At 34.5% G+C, this 16,424-nt stretch overlaps 4 protein-coding genes across 4 annotated transcripts; 3 read left to right on the top strand and 1 right to left on the bottom strand.

Annotated features, from left to right (window-relative positions):
• The first annotated feature begins 2,065 nt into the window (after positions 1–2,065).
• LOC120124029 lies at positions 2,066–2,749 on the top strand. Its single transcript, XM_039142795.1, has 2 exons — positions 2,066–2,358; positions 2,565–2,749. The coding sequence occupies exons 1-2, from the start codon at positions 2,066–2,068 to the stop codon at positions 2,701–2,703; spliced, it is 432 nt and encodes a 143-aa protein (XP_038998726.1). The 3' UTR covers positions 2,704–2,749.
• A 1,292-nt stretch (positions 2,750–4,041) lies between these two features.
• Positions 4,042–4,939, bottom strand: LOC120124052 (dolichyl-diphosphooligosaccharide--protein glycosyltransferase subunit 4A-like). The gene is made up of 2 exons (XM_039142810.1): positions 4,882–4,939; positions 4,042–4,289 (listed from the first exon to the last, which is right to left on the bottom strand). The coding sequence occupies exon 2, from the start codon at positions 4,287–4,289 to the stop codon at positions 4,176–4,178; it is 114 nt and encodes a 37-aa protein (XP_038998741.1). The 5' UTR covers positions 4,882–4,939; the 3' UTR covers positions 4,042–4,175.
• A 3,121-nt stretch (positions 4,940–8,060) lies between these two features.
• LOC120124044 lies at positions 8,061–9,116 on the top strand. Its single transcript, XM_039142804.1, has 5 exons — positions 8,061–8,067; positions 8,139–8,294; positions 8,490–8,640; positions 8,730–8,917; positions 9,030–9,116. Exons 2-5 carry the CDS (start codon positions 8,154–8,156, stop codon positions 9,090–9,092), a joined length of 543 nt encoding a protein of 180 aa, XP_038998735.1. The 5' UTR covers positions 8,061–8,067; positions 8,139–8,153; the 3' UTR covers positions 9,093–9,116.
• Positions 9,117–12,105: 2,989 nt separating this feature from the next.
• On the top strand, positions 12,106–14,667 carry LOC120124066 (kinetochore-associated protein KNL-2 homolog). Its single transcript, XM_039142824.1, has 8 exons — positions 12,106–12,216; positions 12,312–12,397; positions 12,472–12,616; positions 12,800–12,932; positions 13,051–13,283; positions 13,864–13,945; positions 14,380–14,438; positions 14,544–14,667. Exons 1-8 carry the CDS (start codon positions 12,130–12,132, stop codon positions 14,610–14,612), a joined length of 894 nt encoding a protein of 297 aa, XP_038998755.1. The 5' UTR covers positions 12,106–12,129; the 3' UTR covers positions 14,613–14,667.
• Positions 14,668–16,424: the final 1,757 nt, after the last annotated feature.

Raw genomic sequence — 16,424 nt, 5'->3', positions numbered from 1 at the left:
GGGACCCACGAGCTGGAAGATTGCTGTCGAAGAAGGAAGAAGTTATTATTCGTCTTCGTTTTAGATCTATGCCGCTTCGAGATGATGACTGCTGGCGCATTGAAGAAGGTGAACGAGTTCTTGTCAACCTCAATTGCAATCCAAGAACCTCTTCCACGATGCTGCGGTGGAAAAGGTGCACTTCTATCTTCATATAAACTATAGATTATGCTAGACAAGTATGACAAGTATCGGTTCATCAGTCTTCGAAGCAAAGTTGCATTCTCGTGAGTTATTAGATCTTATATACATGATTGAAGTAACATCACTATATTTGATTGGTAGAATTAAACATGCAGTTATGTTATTCAAGAGACTAGTGCTACTTGAATTATTGCCCTATTCAGCATGAACCATCAAACCATGGTCCAGGTGATAAAGAAATAGCTAAAGTATGAAAATCGGTTCTCAAAATAATTGTAATGTAGATGTTGATTGAAATCTCATTATACTAGTAGAGCCTCAGAAATCGATAATAGTATCAAGTATCTCTTTTCCATATCTTAAAAAGCGAGTTACTTGAGTTTATAACTATGTTTCTTAGATATTGTGCTCCAGTAAGTTCATAGTTAAGATATATTCATTGAGTTGCCTTTAGTAGTTCTAAACATTACTGCTTGTTCGTTTTTTCACAAACTTTTGTCATTAGCAGGTGGAAAGAATTTGACACTCGAGAAGGAGCTGTAGATGTACTTTCATGATCAAATGGCTCGATAATGAGCTTGAAGGAAAACCCTTACCGTCCCATCAAATTCGATCATGAAGCTTGCCACCAAGAGCATCGGTGACTATCCAATTGTTCATACACTCTTAAAACCAGAAAAAGATGGAGATTTATCGAATTCATCTCCTTTATTGACAATTCCCGATGAGATTGATGCTGACGTAGAACAAGTAGCTGCAAAAGCAAATAGAACAGATTACCAACTTAGCTGATGCACCTGAGAAAGATTTTCAGGATGATTTTCTATGGACAAACATAGGTAAGATCTTGGCCATTGCCATTACTAGAAAATACCGATGCAGACCTTTTTTGCACGTTGTTTTACCTCAAACTTAGACCATGTCTCCATGCAGATAATTACCATCATCCTTGTTCTTTTATGAAATGGGACATGGCTCTAACTGATACATATGCTGGTTGGTTTTTACTTGTCCAGCTTATGACTTTCTGTTTCCTTGATGAAATTCAGATTTCAGCGTTTTTATAAGGAAATAGACCGTCTCAATAAGATTTTTTTTCTTAGCATTTGATAAGTACTAATGATGTGTTTCTATGTATGGCAATTTCTGTGGGATTTTAAACTGTTGCAAGAGATGTTAATGTTATAACTTAGAAGTGCTTAGTGCCATATATATATCCTATATAACAAATTTCCATGTGGTACAAATCATAATAACTCAATGTATTCTTTTTTGCAAGCTGTTGATATAATCTTGCCTGTTAATACAGTTCTTAGCAAGGGACCGACACCCCGCAAGCCTACTGTTGAATCCAATGCATGTATTCCATCATTGAAGAGGATGACACGGAGTAAAACGAAACTGCAAGTGGAAATATAACCCAGGGATCAATTTGGCACTGCAGCTTCCATGCAAGAAGAATTCGTTCAGAGTAGGTCTCATCTACGCCCACTTGCTTCGCGTGCAGCTCTTGCATCATCCTTGTTAAGTGCCAAGAAGCGTCTTGAAATGGATTTTGATTCATGTATGACTGACAACATGTTATGAAGGGTAAACATTCGGCCATTTCCGCTCCACTTGTTTCAGATGCTTCCCATGTCATACCGCCACTATTTTCAACCAAAGGAGATGCATCATCCAAACCTTCCTCTTGTGTACCAACTAAGGTTTGGGGAAACGAAAATAAGTCCCTGGAAAAGATCAACTGTAATGCTGAAGATAGGATCTCTGCTCCTGTGAAGGTTAAAGCTGAAAAAATCATCTCTGAAGTTGCTATGACTGCTGAACTTGCAATTGTTAGAGATAGGAAGTCCTCGGTACTAATGCAAGTTCAACAGCTCCTATGAGATTAACTCACTCAGCAACGCGAGAAGGGGCTGTGTCTCCAAATAAATGCATTGACGTTAAGATCTGCACCGACGACCAAAAGAGAAGGATATCTGGGAACAAAAACAAGTTGTGTCATTCAACAGTTCGTCAAGAAAATGAAATTTTGGCCAATGAAGAAGAGAACATCTCAACTCCTTTTACAGATTCAGGTCCATCTGAAAGAAACATTGCTATTCCTGAGAACAATGTATCTGCAATGGAAAGAACAAAATCCAAAAAGAAAAAGATGCCTCTGCACCATGTAATGTGAAGCATCATACCCTTAGCACCTTACCAATGAAAAAAGAGCTGGATTACTGATCTGTTTCTGTTAATTGTTATACATCTCTATATAATGAAAGCTCATAACTGCTATATTATTCTTTGCTCTTGTTGTTGATTCATTTAGTTAATTGGTTCATAAATAACTTCTTAATTTAGGATCTTGCAATGATTTCGGTACTGCAGCACAGGATGGACTGGGTGTTAGGAGTGATCACAGCAAGAAGAGAGAGAAAAGTGGTTAATACCAATAAGCAAGGCCGACGTTTTTCACCTCAAAATCTTGAACCTCGGACTCGCTCCCAGACTAGGTCCCACCCCAGGAAGTAGGAGAAACTATTAATAGTTAGAACACTTAAATTGCTAGCTCAAGTGTACCGGACATGATCTATATAGTTAAAAACTAGTTGCTTTATATAATGAAAATGTTGAGCATGATAGGAAGATGTTGCAGGTAAATATGGTTATGAATAGTTTTTCAATATGCCGGATGTGCTGTCATCAATGTGCAGTGCTCTTTTGAATTCAGTTATCTGTTATTATTACTATTATCATTCTGCTGTGTGATGCTGAATTGCATATTGGTTGAGTTTACAGCAGACATACTTCCATCGATACGGATAATGGGCAACAAGAAGTTGTCTTTTGTTTCGTACTCTGTTATATGCACTGAAGAAAGATGGGCTATTGGAACAAAAAGATCTCTGCTAGAGGTCAGTTTAAGTAAATTAACGTCTGCTGCAATATTGAGACTGAACTTCCGAGTGATGAAAGTGCTGCCAATGATAATGCATAGGCCATTGGAATTGCTACCATCATTTTCCTGGATCAAATCCAATGCCGAAAGATAAATTTGCTCTGATCTTCAGCCAAATCTATTTCTTTTCAATTCCAAATTTCCCCATTGGCTTCCATCTCTAGCTGCAGATCTTCAAAAATATTTTTGTGAATTTCATATTGCATAAGCGGTATTTGGAGCATAATTTCTGGTTCCTGGCTTTTCATTGCCGTTGCTATGACAGGTTCACACGCAAAACTGGCTCTTTATTGAAATAGTTATCATGTATTTAGCAGAGCTCAAATTCTGTATTGCAAATGAGAACCACGTCGATTGATATTGGTATGTGAAAAATACCAAATGCAGATGTCCCTACACGATCAACGCCTCAACAAAACAGCATCGAGAATATTAGGAAATATGATCTTCAACATACGAGTGTCGATGCTAAGATTTAATGGGGTTGGAAAGAAGCTTAAGAGCCAAAGCAAGTCCAGTTTCTGCATCAATAACTTGATATAAGTCATAGAAATCGAAAAAAGAAATAGCTAACCCACTGAGAGGGGAGAGTTCAACATGGCATGAAAAATTTACACCAACTGTTAACCAAGCTTGATATCGCACAAAGAATATATAACTCATGCAACAATAGTCTACCACTATCTATTTATCCAAAGGCTCGTATACAAAAATAAATACCACAACTGTCCTCAATCGCTATCCAAAAGGATAGTTCCCTTAAGGCTGTGCTTAGCACACATTGACTGCACTTCATAACAATGCAGTGCATTCCAACATGGTCACCCCTCAAGGTGCACCATATGTTAAAAGCAGTTTAATAGGTAAAAGCATTCCTGCATTCAAAGCAAAAAAAAAGAGAGGATAAAATACGAGTAAAACATTAGCAATACCATTTATAGCAATATATCGTTCAAGGTGTTTAACAACATTGATTTGTCTTCATTTCTGAAACAACTCTATAATCTAAACATCCATTGCAGACGCTTAAAAAGTGCAAAAACCCTCAGTTGCCTTCAAATTTTGGGACAGCCATCACGAAATGATACGCTATAACAAGCACGAAAATGAAGATTCCAAGGAAATTCGCAAAGAAGCCGAGGTCTTGATCGTCAATCATCTGAAACAATACAAGAAATAACAAAAGCATAAATCAGTTTCAAAACATAAATTTATACTTATTCGACTCCCATATCAGGCTGACAAAAAGCAGTTTAAGACTTTTCTCTATCCTTATCCCTTAAACTAATGCTTATTTCATCTAAACAAAAACCATATAGGCAAATCGGAAAACAGCAGAAGGTCAAATCGGAACATCAAGGCGTGATCTCCCAATAGGTAAAGCTAATTACACAAGGAATTGTTCACATAAAAACGATCCTAAAACTAATTACAATTATTTATCCAAAACTCAAACAGGAAACTCACAGAATAAAATATGAAGCTAAAATCTCTTAAGAATAAGTTGAATCTTTCTTAAATTACGAGATCAAGAACTCGAAAACCCCAATCATAAAAGTTTCTGGAATCAAAATAAACGGAAATTTAACGATCTTAATCGTCTTAAAGCGTGCCCTAAAAACTGGAAACTAAAATTAAAGGTATAGAAAATTGGGAAACGGGGATTGTATTATAAAATTTGAGAAAAATAACGGAATATTAGTAGTTAATAATATATATAGTAATGATAGTGATATATTTAATTCTCTCACCTTGACAGCTTTTGAGCAATGAAGAAGACGATCCCAAGCAATCCGATTTGTAATTGTTGATCAGCACTCAAAAAAAGGGGGAAAAACTAGTAGCAGACATGTTCCAGAGTCAGTCTACGAACGACGTCGTTTTAAAACTTGCTTTCTAATTTCCAAAATAAGTTAAAATTATTTTTAAAAAAACACACAGACAATTTTTTGAAATAAAATGTTATTTATAATATTCATACAATTAATATCTAAAAGTAATATATTTACAAAAAAAAAAACTATTGCACCCACCCTAATTATTTATAAATAATATATAAATATATTTTATAAAAATCATATAACTATATTATAAATAATATTTTTTAAAATGAATTATAAATAATAGTCTTAGAGATACATTTTTCCGACTCAATTTAGTCCTCGAAGTTATTTAATTGCATCATACTAAATTCTAAAGCCTAAACCTACTTTAAAATTTTAAACCATAACCCTATAACCCTAAACCCTTGAACATCAAACTTGACTTAAAACTCTAAATAATAGTAAATAGTTTAAACATCGATGCAATTAAGTAACTTTAAGGGTTAAAAAATGCGAAGATATCATAGAACGAAATGATAAATTGAATTTACTACATAGGCAAAAGTGGCTCTTAAGTCTTAATAATATTTATAAAATTATATTAAAAAAATGATATCATTAAATAAATCAACTTGTGATGGGATTATATTGAACTAACCTAAGGGTGCATTTGGTTCACAGAATGTAAAATTGTCTTTGAGAATAAGATTATTGGAATGTAACATTACTCTGGAAATATTGTATTATCTTGTTTGGTTTGCTTAGCAAGAATGTAAGATTCATGTGTTTGGTTGGAGGAATATATATTATTTTAAAAAGTTAAGCTTTAATATTAAATTATAAACATCTGAATGAAAATTTATAAAAATATTTTAATTATTACAATATTTAAGTTTAAAGAAAATGCATTTAGCATATAGTTAATATAATTAGTATATTAATATAATTAGTATATCAAATTTATATTTTTAAACAATTTTCATAAATAACATATTTATTTATGTAAAATATAATATAATATAAAAATAATATTGTGATATCAAGTAGATAAATATATTATTTTTAATGTATGAGATTTATTTTTTATAATTAAAAATTAAAATTATTTTAAATAATTATATTTTTTATAATAATAACATTTCACCTCGTAAAATTATAAAATGATTAATATACAAATATGAAATAATTTTAACTATTCAAATTTATTATTATTTTACTAAATTAAATTATTTGTATATTATTATTATTAAATTTAGAATTTTGAGTAAAATATGAAGAATAAGAACCGAGAAGAATCCATCTGAATTTATTATTATTATTTTAGAGGTATTTATGTCCAAAGTTGTGAGAATTATTCATTACCTAAGAATTTAGAGGTAATGACATTCCTACCATTTTAATAAAAAAATACTATTATTTATAAATAAATTATTACATGAAAATGATTTTTTAGCGAACCAAAAGTCGGAATACAATTATGGAAAACGTGAACTAAAGGCCCCTAAAAGTGTTAGATATTTATTAATTTTTAAATTAAAATAATATTATTTGGATATTAAAATAATGCGACGAAGAAATATCATTTTGGTATGCCCATTTACGTCGACAAACAATTAACGATATAGTGATATAATAAAAAAAAAATTCAATGATTTAATTAAAATGATTGAAAGTTTAATACATAATTTAAAGTTAAGTGGTATATGATGTAGTTTACCTAAAATAATTAAAAAGAAGGCTAAATTACACGCTTACTCACTAAACTTCACCTTCTCTCTTATTTCACTCACCATACTTTCAATTTTTAATTTTTTTCACTAAACTTTAGAATTGAACTTTTTTGTCACGACTCTTTACTCAGGAACGGGTGCTCATGTGGCCTATTTTATTAATAATCATGTCATATCTGACTTATAATTAAAAAGATAAATTATAAGTTTACTCTCTCTCCTATTTTACTCACTATACTTTTAATTTCTTTTCAACAATGTCATAACGTCGTTATAAATTTAACGGTTGAGTGACCACAAAAGTTCAAGGTCTAAAAGTTAGTGAGAAAATTGAAAAAATTGAAAGTATAGTAAGTAAAATATGAGATAGAGTAAAGTTTGTTGAGTAAGAGTGTAATTTACCCTAAAAAGAAAAATGTAATTTGCCCAATCCCCAAAGCCAACTCAACTCCGTGTCACCTGGTACTTTTCTTGCATCTAGGGGGTGTTTGGTTCAAGGATTGTGGGATTCTCATGGGATGAGAATCCCACGTTCCCATGGGATGAGAATCCCACATTCTCATGTTTGGTTGGCCGGGAATCTCATTCCCGGTAATATTTTATTACCAATAGTAGATTTTTTGGGGTATATTACCGGGAATGTCATTACCTCCCTTCCCTTAGGTATTGTAACATTACCGTGTTTTGAACTAAAATGCCCTTAAATTTTTATTTTTTTTCAAAAATATCATTCTTCTGTCATTGAATAATAAAAATTCTACGAAGGTTAAATTTCAAATTTATCCTTAAATTATTTTAGATTTAAAAAAATCTATAATTAAATTTTTATATAAAGTTCAAGGATTAAATTTTTTACCCTTTCATTGAACCTTTTTTATATTTTTTATTTTATAAAAAAATTTATATAAATATTATGAATTTAATTTTTTAAAGAAAATATATAAATATTTTACAATTTGTAATATTATACAAATATATAATAAGGATAATTTGGTCAAATATACATTTAATAATATTTTATTCCTTTAACCAAACACGGTAATCTTACATTCCTGCTAAACCAACCAAACACAAAATACAACATTCCTAACTGATAATCTTTTATTTTCACTGATAATCTTACATACTGTAAACCAACGCACACTTAGAGTTTACAGAAAGAAAAACATAAATGGTTGAGATTTTGAGAGATTCCCGTTTAAACAACAAAAGCAGCCCAACACAGACCTAACCCTGTCCATTTCACTTTCTCAATAAAAATTCCTAGGGTTCCCTGTCTCCCCAACAACACCAAATGTATCAGACAAATTAGATTGTGTCCGAATATAAATTTAAATTGTTCGATTCACTTGGAACCCAGTATAGCCATACACTTCAGATCCAAGTCTTTTTCTTTTTTCCGTTTTATTAAAACAAATTGTTTCATTTGAAGATAACATTTTGAACCCCTTACAGGGTTTTAAAAGAAGCATGTCTGCAGGGGTTTGTGGGAAAAGGGTGGGATTTGAAGAACTATTCGGATCCTCACCCAAGAGATTCAGGTGTTCCAGTTCGGATCCTGGGTCCAGACCCGATGACCCGGTTTCAACTTTCTCTGCTTTGGATACTGAGGTTCATTTCATTTTCTTTTCATTATAATCTTTCCACATTTGTTTTGTTTTTAATATTGATACGTGTTTGAATTTAGGCCCTTTTTGTTTATGTATGCTTATGAAATTTTGATTACTGGGTAGAACTTGATATTGTTTATCCTATCTTCTTTGTTTGAAACCTTAATTATGTCTTAATCTTGTTTTATGCTTTTAGTTAATAACATCCGTTGTCCGAAACCACGACAGTAAGAATGAAGATGTTAAGGAGAGTTCGAATGCATTTTCTTCCGATACCCAAGAACGAAATAAACAACATAATTTTGATCATGTGAGAACTGGAAATTGTACCGATGATACTGCTACATGTAAGTTGTTTATCTGTGACTTTCGATCGAGTTGTATGTTCTGTTTGTTTGGAATTTACAATCGGTTTTCTGCTTTTGTTATAAGTTAGGTAGCCAAATCTCTGGCTACGATGTTGAGTATAACGGAAATGCAGTTGATTCTCCCAAGTGGGCGGATTTGTTTGTGCAAGAGATGTCGGGTACAGCGAATATAGACGATGCTAAAGCCCGTGCTGCTAGGATTTTAGAAGCCTTTGAAGGAAGTGTTGTTGCCAATGAAAGGGCTGCTGAAGAGATAGTAAAAAAAAACTTTAAATTTCTCATTAAGCTTTGCTTCCGTCCTCTATATGGCTGATCGATTTTCTGTGATACATGATAACTAATCAGATCGAGCATATGCTTCTTTGAAGGAACATTTGCGGAGCTTGTTGGATAACAATCAAATTCTGCGGAGAGTTGTTGCTTCGGAATGAATGCAACGTCGAGCAAGAAGGAAAGGAAACAGAAGTACAACACTTGAAGCTCACGCTCAACCAGTGCATTGAACAAGCTCGATCTTTGGAGGTATTCAACTTTTCAACCTCCGCGTCTATTAACTGTCTTTACCTGTGCATCGGGTGTTATATTACTAGAGTGACAATGTGGAATTCGTTCCGACGTTCGATTCATACCTCCTCTAGTAAGACCAATAACAAAGCTTTACTATAAACTTGTTTTCGGGATGCAGCTGAACAACTACTCATTAAGACTTCGTCTTCAGAGGACACAACAAAGTAGCTCAATTAATTGCCAATTTCCTCCCGACATATACTAAAAGCTTCCGTTCATGTAAACCGACGAATGACATGATGATTTATACAGTATTGTAGTAATGTGTGTAGTTCGTATAATTGAAGCCAAAATATCAGTTTCTACGCAACCTCTGGAGTGATTACGATGTGGTGTTTGTTCAAGATTTTTCCCCCTCAACTTGCTGACAATGCACTCAAACCTTACAAATAAAGAAGCTAGTCGAACTTGTACCTTTTAGAGAGATCAATATTACCTTTACCACTGAGGTCACTTCTTATCGTATAAGAAGAATGGCTCGGCATGGTTGAAAAAGAATTGAATGTTGCAAATAATATTCTTAAGAAGCTTGCAACTCACTATGAGAAACTCGGTTGTTATAAGAAAATGCAAAATCCTACATGTCACTGTTGTGGATAGATTGAGATGCTAGACCTCATTGAAGTAAGTTGAAGAATGAACCAAGGTGGAAACAAAACTATAGTGTTTGATCCTCTATTGCAGCAGTGAGTCACTGTGTCTTTAGACATAATAGTTTTTAAAGCAAGAAGGTGAGACCATGCCCTAAAGTTGAGAACAACAAAAGGCTTATTTCCATTATGGCAGAGCTGTTTTCGTATTAAGCAAAGGTGTTTTTTTTTTTTGGAATGTAAAAGAAAGGCCTAGGCCATTACAAACGATTAAGAAAAGCTAACGAAAGCTGGACCATAAAGGTCACGATTAATATGAGACGCAACTTATTGGGGTGCTTACCGTAGAATGCAACAGCAGTTTTCGTTATGAGCAGCAAGTTTGGCGAGGCTGTCAGCAACAGCATTGGCTTCACGGGGATGTGGACGAGATCAACCATCCATGGTCTGCTTATGAGATTTGCTATATTACGAACAAGAGAGAGAGAGGGAGAGAGCAATTCCAGGGATTCTTACTTGAGATTAGCTTAAAAGCTTCCGCACAATCAGGACATTGAATCTTTTCAAGATCATACGACCACGCAATTTGTAGACCATTCAAGATGCCCTAAAGTTCGGCTTCCAAGGGAGTTGAGATTCCTACCGATTTATAGTAACCAACAATCCAATCACCGTTGCTATTGCGAATGAGGCCGCCAATAGAACCATGGGAGGACGGAATATGGACAGCACCATCAGAATTGAGTTTACACCAATCCGCAGCAGGCGCAGCTGTCCATTGAACTGTGGTGAGACGGGGATTATCATCTATATTTTCAGGAGGCTGAAAATTTGTGATGAAATGCAGGGACCAATCGTTTGAAAGGTCGGAGCCAGCAAAAAGAAGAGCATTTCTTCGCTTCCAGACTTGCCAAGTTATCTAAGGGAAAAGGACACGACAAGGAATACCTGTACCATGAAATAAATGGTGTGAGTTGAGATTCAACGAGAGCCAGCTGTTCCGGTCCAAATTAAAGAAATTTTAGAGATGTTGGTGATTGATTGAGCGCCAAAGATCAGCCGTGTTCCTGCAGTCGCAGAGGACATGGAGGACTGATTCATCCGCTTAACCACAAATTTCACATAGAAAATCATTCGTTAGGTTCCTAGAACATCTGCTAACATATGTGACCAACCGATCTTTGTAAGCAAGCCAAAGAAAGTATTTAATTCGCTCTTGAACTGGTAAACACCAGAGTTTTGTCCAAATTGCGTCCTCCTCATCCAGAGGTCCTTAACGAGCAGGTTGTAAGAGGACTTAATAGAGAAAGCATTATGCTTCCCCTGAGGCCATATGCAACGATCAGTACCTGAGCTGGAATTTGGAGTGAGTACATTCATGAAATGAGGAAGGGCAGTGGGCTGGAGGAGTTCACGAAGCAAATTCCAATTCCAGCTTCCGCTTGGGAGAACCAGACCACTTACTAAGAGGCTTTCATCAAGGGGTGCACCTCTTTTTTCCAGTACAGTAAAGAACCGAGCCTTGGGATCCAAATGTCTTGCCAAAAGTGAACGTTTGACCCATCTCCAACCGACCATGAAATGAAACCGTGAAAAAAAATCCCCAAACGCGCGATAAGGCCCTCCAAAGATGCGAACAATTTGGTCTCTCTATAGTTGCAGGGCAGGCGGAGGTCATCTTATATTTTTGTCGGAGAAGCTGAATGTAATAGTTATCAGGATTTGAGACAATGGCAAAACAAATTTTCGTAAGATAGGCATAGTAGTGCTGATGTAGTTTCCGGATACCGAGACCTCCAGTATTCCTTGGTTGAGTTAAGGCGGCCCAATTGACAAGAGGATTCCATCAGATGCTGTAACATCTCACAGAACAAATGATTTAGCTGAAGCAAGGAAAGATCGATTATTTTCGTATAACAGATATGTTTCCACAATTATGGATTTTGATCTGATACTATAAATGTACCATTGAAGGATGGAAAAAGTTCTTTGAAACAAATGAAATTGCATTTATCCTTTGTATAATAGTTTGTTAAAGTTTAATTATTATTTTATAATTTTTTTTGAAACCCTTTGATGGCTAAAATGATTATTTTAGTATGATTAAATGACCATATATGTACTTTATCCAAATTGCAATGACTTCATGAAATAAGCTGCACTTCGGACACGACATCGCTAATACCCCGATCCTCATTTTTACTGCGCTGTGAAAAGGGTACATCCTTAACTTTGCGTTTCCCGCCGAATCCTTGTAAGTCGGGTTAAATGTATTTTTCATTTTTGAAAAATCTATCCGCTGCATCCGACAATGGCTCCCAAAACTCCTCACCAAAACGACGGCAACGCCACCCAAGAAGACGGCAATGACGGCAGTTCATCATACTTCCAAAAAACAGTAAAAAGATTCCTGCTTTATATGTTCCCTGCAATCGAAAGTCTCAGTCCATGTTAAACATTTTTCTTTTTTCCCGATTATTTATTTTATTTTAGGTTTGTTTGCAAGATTGGTGGTTGGTCAAAGCCGAAAAAGAGTTCGAAGGAAGGAGATTAGCTGTTGCAGGATCCACATCCATAGGGTAAGATTTTCTTTAAGCTTCAGGGTTTTTCTGGGATTTTTTTTTGTTTTAATTTAAGAATTTGTGTGAAACAGGTCAAAAGCGTTTCGGCTATTCACCTCTGCACCGATTGTAAAAGCTTACGATGTTTTTACTCTCCAGACAGCTGATGGAATTTGTGTTTGCATAAGAGGTTTCATCAACGAACAACGAACCATTGAAAATGGGTTTTCTTCTGAGGTATCCTAGAAATTCGATTTTTTTTGTCTTTTTATAGGAATCTTTAATGTTGTTATTCTTGGTCCTCAGAAAAGAAAGGAATAATGTTGTTTGAAAGTAATTGATTTTGTGTCAAGCTTAATTTCAGTGTTTCCCAGGTTTAGATTTCAAGTTCATAGTATTTTTTTCTTTTATTCTGAACAGGTCTTTACTTATTTCTACTTCGGCTTTCCTCCTTACTGGGAACAATATGCTAAAGAGTGTTTGGGGAAAACTATTTCCAGTGACGTCAAAGTAGAAGTTGTCCGAAATTCTAGTAATGAAGCAAAAGATTCAGGTTTCTATACATGCATTTTGTTTATTTGGATATATAATTAGACTTAGATTAGATGGCAGAATGTGACTTTACTTGTTCTTACACAACGTTTTCTCTTAAAATTATGTTGTCATGACAGATCCTAGCTTGATTTTGACTCCAAGTAATCTTGCCGATAACCTGAACACTATGGTTGAAGAGAGATCAAACTTTGACAGCAGCCAGAAAAAGGACAAGGATTCAATAATAAAGGTGCGAGATGAGCAAAATTCGAAGAGGAACACACCGATCAGCTTATCCTCTAAGCTAAACCGTGTCAAAGAGCACTCACCCAGGAAGGGAACTCGGAAAAAACTTGATTTAGTAGATGTTGTAAGCTTTCTTCTCTATTTCTATATTTTAAGTGTCCCCTTTGACTTGTAGACAGTAATATCATATTGTCATACTTGCCTGGTTTTACTCAAAATGTAACTACCTCACTCTTCTAATCAGATATGGCATACGATAATCTTTATTCACCTATAATAAACGGTCCCGACACTTGCTGCTTGCCTGATTTTATATTTGATGCAGATTGACCATGTTGTATTCACATGTTCTGAATTCTTCTCACTAGAGAAGTGGGTTTTTTTCTACAATTTACTTTGTCATTTTGTTGTTATTTACTTATTTGTTTCTACTGCGTGTATGTTTGTTTGTAACACTAAACTTAATGCCATGTTTGAAAACATGATTTGTGGAAATGAAACATGCATTATGTATAAAAATAATATGAATTTCAATCTCATTACTAAGTGGTCATCTAACAAGTTCATGAATTAGGAAAATAATCATAAATGCTACATTTGTATGTTTAATCACAGTACTTGCATTATTTTGAAATCCAATTTCCCAAGTGCAATCTTAGTCTTTTTCGTCCTTGAATCATTTGATTGTTTCTGTTTCTATTTAGGCAAGTCCTGTATCCGGCACAAGAAAAGGGACACTATCAATTCTCTCTCCCAAGTCTCTGAATCTCAAGAGGTCAAGATCAGGTGAGTGTACAATCTATAAGATTCAGAAACTTCTATAAGATTCAGAAACTATCTTATCCATCGTCCCAAAAAGTCTTGTACTCTTCTCCTTCCCTTTAATTTTGTTATAATTTTGCTATCTTTTGCATTGCCAAGTAATGGTGCCTTTCCTTTGTAATTGTTAATAAATATCCCTTGGAAGTTAATTTATATGGTGCCCCACTTCTTATCTAAACACTAATCAGCTAAAGAATCATTTTCAGTGAATTTTGCTCTCATTTTTAACTGCAATTTTCCAAATCTATCTGACCAAGCAAATGACATCATTAATAATTTTTCTTTTCTGCTTTCATGGTAGAATTATTATGGGGACCGAAATTCCTTGCACCATTTAATTTTCATTGTCATTAGATTCGTGTTCTTTCAACTGTTTGACTTATTTCTGTATGTTGCAGGCAGAGTCCTTTTACCTCCAATGGAATTCTGGCGCAACCAAATTCCTGTTTATGATCAGGTTTGTGATTCCATTTTGGCCTATGCTTTGCTTTCCTTGTCTTGCATCATTCCCCACCTCCAGTTTGAGAGTTTGCCCTCTCCTCTCAACCTCTCGAATCTTTAGGATCGTACAATCACTGGCATTATGGAAGGGATGGATGACACTCAACCATCAGGTTTGTCTAATATTTAATGCATGATTAGTTTTCCTTGGTTTCTCTAAGGAAATAGATTCATACAACTTGGCTTTTTATCTTGTGTTCCGTTGCTCATCTTTCTTTAACATTTGGCTCAGAAAAAAGTTATCCATCCTAGAGTATTTTACAAGTTACGTTAAGATAGTTATTTAAACACATCTATGGATGCTGCTAATTTTTTTGGTTTCTACATTTTATCGTTAGGGAGCAGGTCGAATCCGAAGCGTCACAAAAGGTGAAGAAACCTTCATCCGTGAAGTGTTAATATTGTGTTAACTGGTCCCTAAAAACGATGCCCTGGTAGGACCCTGTGACATTTTCTCTCTCTTTTAAAGTGTATTTTAGCCTTTTTATTTATAATATTAATTGCCATGCCAAGCCAATGACAAACTTCGAACTTGTTACTACCTAAGCTTTTCATTAACATATCTACAACTTCGTCTTGTATCTTGATATATTTATGTCAAGTCAATCGATCAATGACATAAAATAATTAAGAGAAAGTGAATTGACAATAAAAAAAAAGGCAATTAAGGTCCTTGAACTTTCCAAAAAAAAATTAATGTGGTTCTCATCTTGATTTTTGGATTAATGTGGTATTTTAACTCGAAAAAAGAACCTAATGTGGCCTTTTGATCAATCTTTTTCGTCATTGACCAATGATTTTGTTAATTCCTGTTGTTATAAATCAGGTAAATTATATTATTCATCACTTAACTATTTTCTTCTCTTTTATTTTGGTCACTAAACTTTAAAAGTTTTTAATTTTGGAAACTTTAGAGCCTTCAGGGACCAAGGCTATATTTAACCCATTTTATTTAAAGGGTAAATTGCATAAATGATCACTTTCGTTTCAAGGATAAACTACTAGTCATGAGTCCTTTTGTAAACCCAGAATAGTTCGTTATGAAATATCAATTTATCCCTTTTTTCCATATTTTTCTTCCTCAAACCTATCTTCTCATAACCTCTTCTTTTCAGATTCCTTTCTTCAAATGGAAATCCTTTTTTGGTACCCTTGTTCTCTGTACTTAGTATTTTTCATATTTTCGGGTGTTCTTCACTCCGAGACTTTTTATAGTTGTTTTAAGTAGTTATTCACACTGAATGAGAACGCTCAGTGCTTTAACCATCTTTAATTTTGCTATCTATGATGATTCAGGGAAAAGTATCATGTGAGGTGTGTGTGAATACAGGTAACCAGACAATTGTTCGTCAGGACTGCTATGCTAAGGTGAGGAATCAACTCGAAGGATACACTGGTAAGACCAGTTTTGCTTCCTTGCCATCTATAAGAAAAGTCCTTCTATACCCGATTGCCCATTTTTTTAATGGAAGATCCATTCACTGATAACCCTATAGACTGCACCAATATATATACCATTTGAGCCAGTGGATGTACTAGGAAGTGGGAAACAGATTCGGATGCTGCTGTGATTTGGTTCCTCATTGGTTATATTGTATGTGTGAATGTAAATTATCATAGTTCAGTTATCGAATAAGGTTCCGTATCCCCAAAGAACTTTTTTGCTTGCTCGGCAAGTAAGTGCATATAACTAGGAGCGTGAGCGATCAATGTCGAAAGGTTGAGAGTTATCTTTGAATAAATATTGTCATGTATTTACTCCAGATTATTAAAAAAAAGTAAACCTATGATTGTGGCTTACCTACTGGTACTATAATATTGAGATGCAATTGAATTTGAGTTTTCTGAGTGAATTGAGATATCAGCTTTGCACAGATAGACTATTCGACTGTTCTACAGTTAGTTTCCTTCAACCTGAGTAAGGATAATAATTGTTAGAAGA

This window comes from Hibiscus syriacus, unplaced genomic scaffold (assembly GCF_006381635.1).
Source record: "Hibiscus syriacus cultivar Baekdansim isolate YM2019G1 unplaced genomic scaffold, ASM638163v2 tig00110410_pilon, whole genome shotgun sequence".
In the NCBI taxonomy this organism is placed as follows: domain Eukaryota; kingdom Viridiplantae; phylum Streptophyta; class Magnoliopsida; order Malvales; family Malvaceae; genus Hibiscus; species Hibiscus syriacus.
Note: the sequence above shows the minus strand (reverse complement) of the source record. Positions and strands in the feature narration are given on the sequence as shown.

Coding starts and splice junctions, on each gene's coding strand:
- LOC120124029 (XM_039142795.1), top strand. CDS start 2,066: ATGAGATTAACTCACTCAGCAACGCGAGAAGGGGCTGTGTCTCCAAAT. Junction 2,359..2,564: donor ATGCCTCTGCACCATGTAAT/GTGAAGCATCAT, acceptor ACTGCAGCACAG/GATGGACTGGGTGTTAGGAG.
- LOC120124052 (XM_039142810.1), bottom strand. CDS start 4,289: ATGATTGACGATCAAGACCTCGGCTTCTTTGCGAATTTCCTTGGAATC.
- LOC120124044 (XM_039142804.1), top strand. CDS start 8,154: ATGTCTGCAGGGGTTTGTGGGAAAAGGGTGGGATTTGAAGAACTATTC. Junction 8,295..8,489: donor TCTCTGCTTTGGATACTGAG/GTTCATTTCATT, acceptor TTATGCTTTTAG/TTAATAACATCCGTTGTCCG. Junction 8,641..8,729: donor TACCGATGATACTGCTACAT/GTAAGTTGTTTA, acceptor GTTATAAGTTAG/GTAGCCAAATCTCTGGCTAC.
- LOC120124066 (XM_039142824.1), top strand. CDS start 12,130: ATGGCTCCCAAAACTCCTCACCAAAACGACGGCAACGCCACCCAAGAA. Junction 12,617..12,799: donor AAAATGGGTTTTCTTCTGAG/GTATCCTAGAAA, acceptor TATTCTGAACAG/GTCTTTACTTATTTCTACTT. Junction 13,946..14,379: donor TCTCAAGAGGTCAAGATCAG/GTGAGTGTACAA, acceptor TGTATGTTGCAG/GCAGAGTCCTTTTACCTCCA.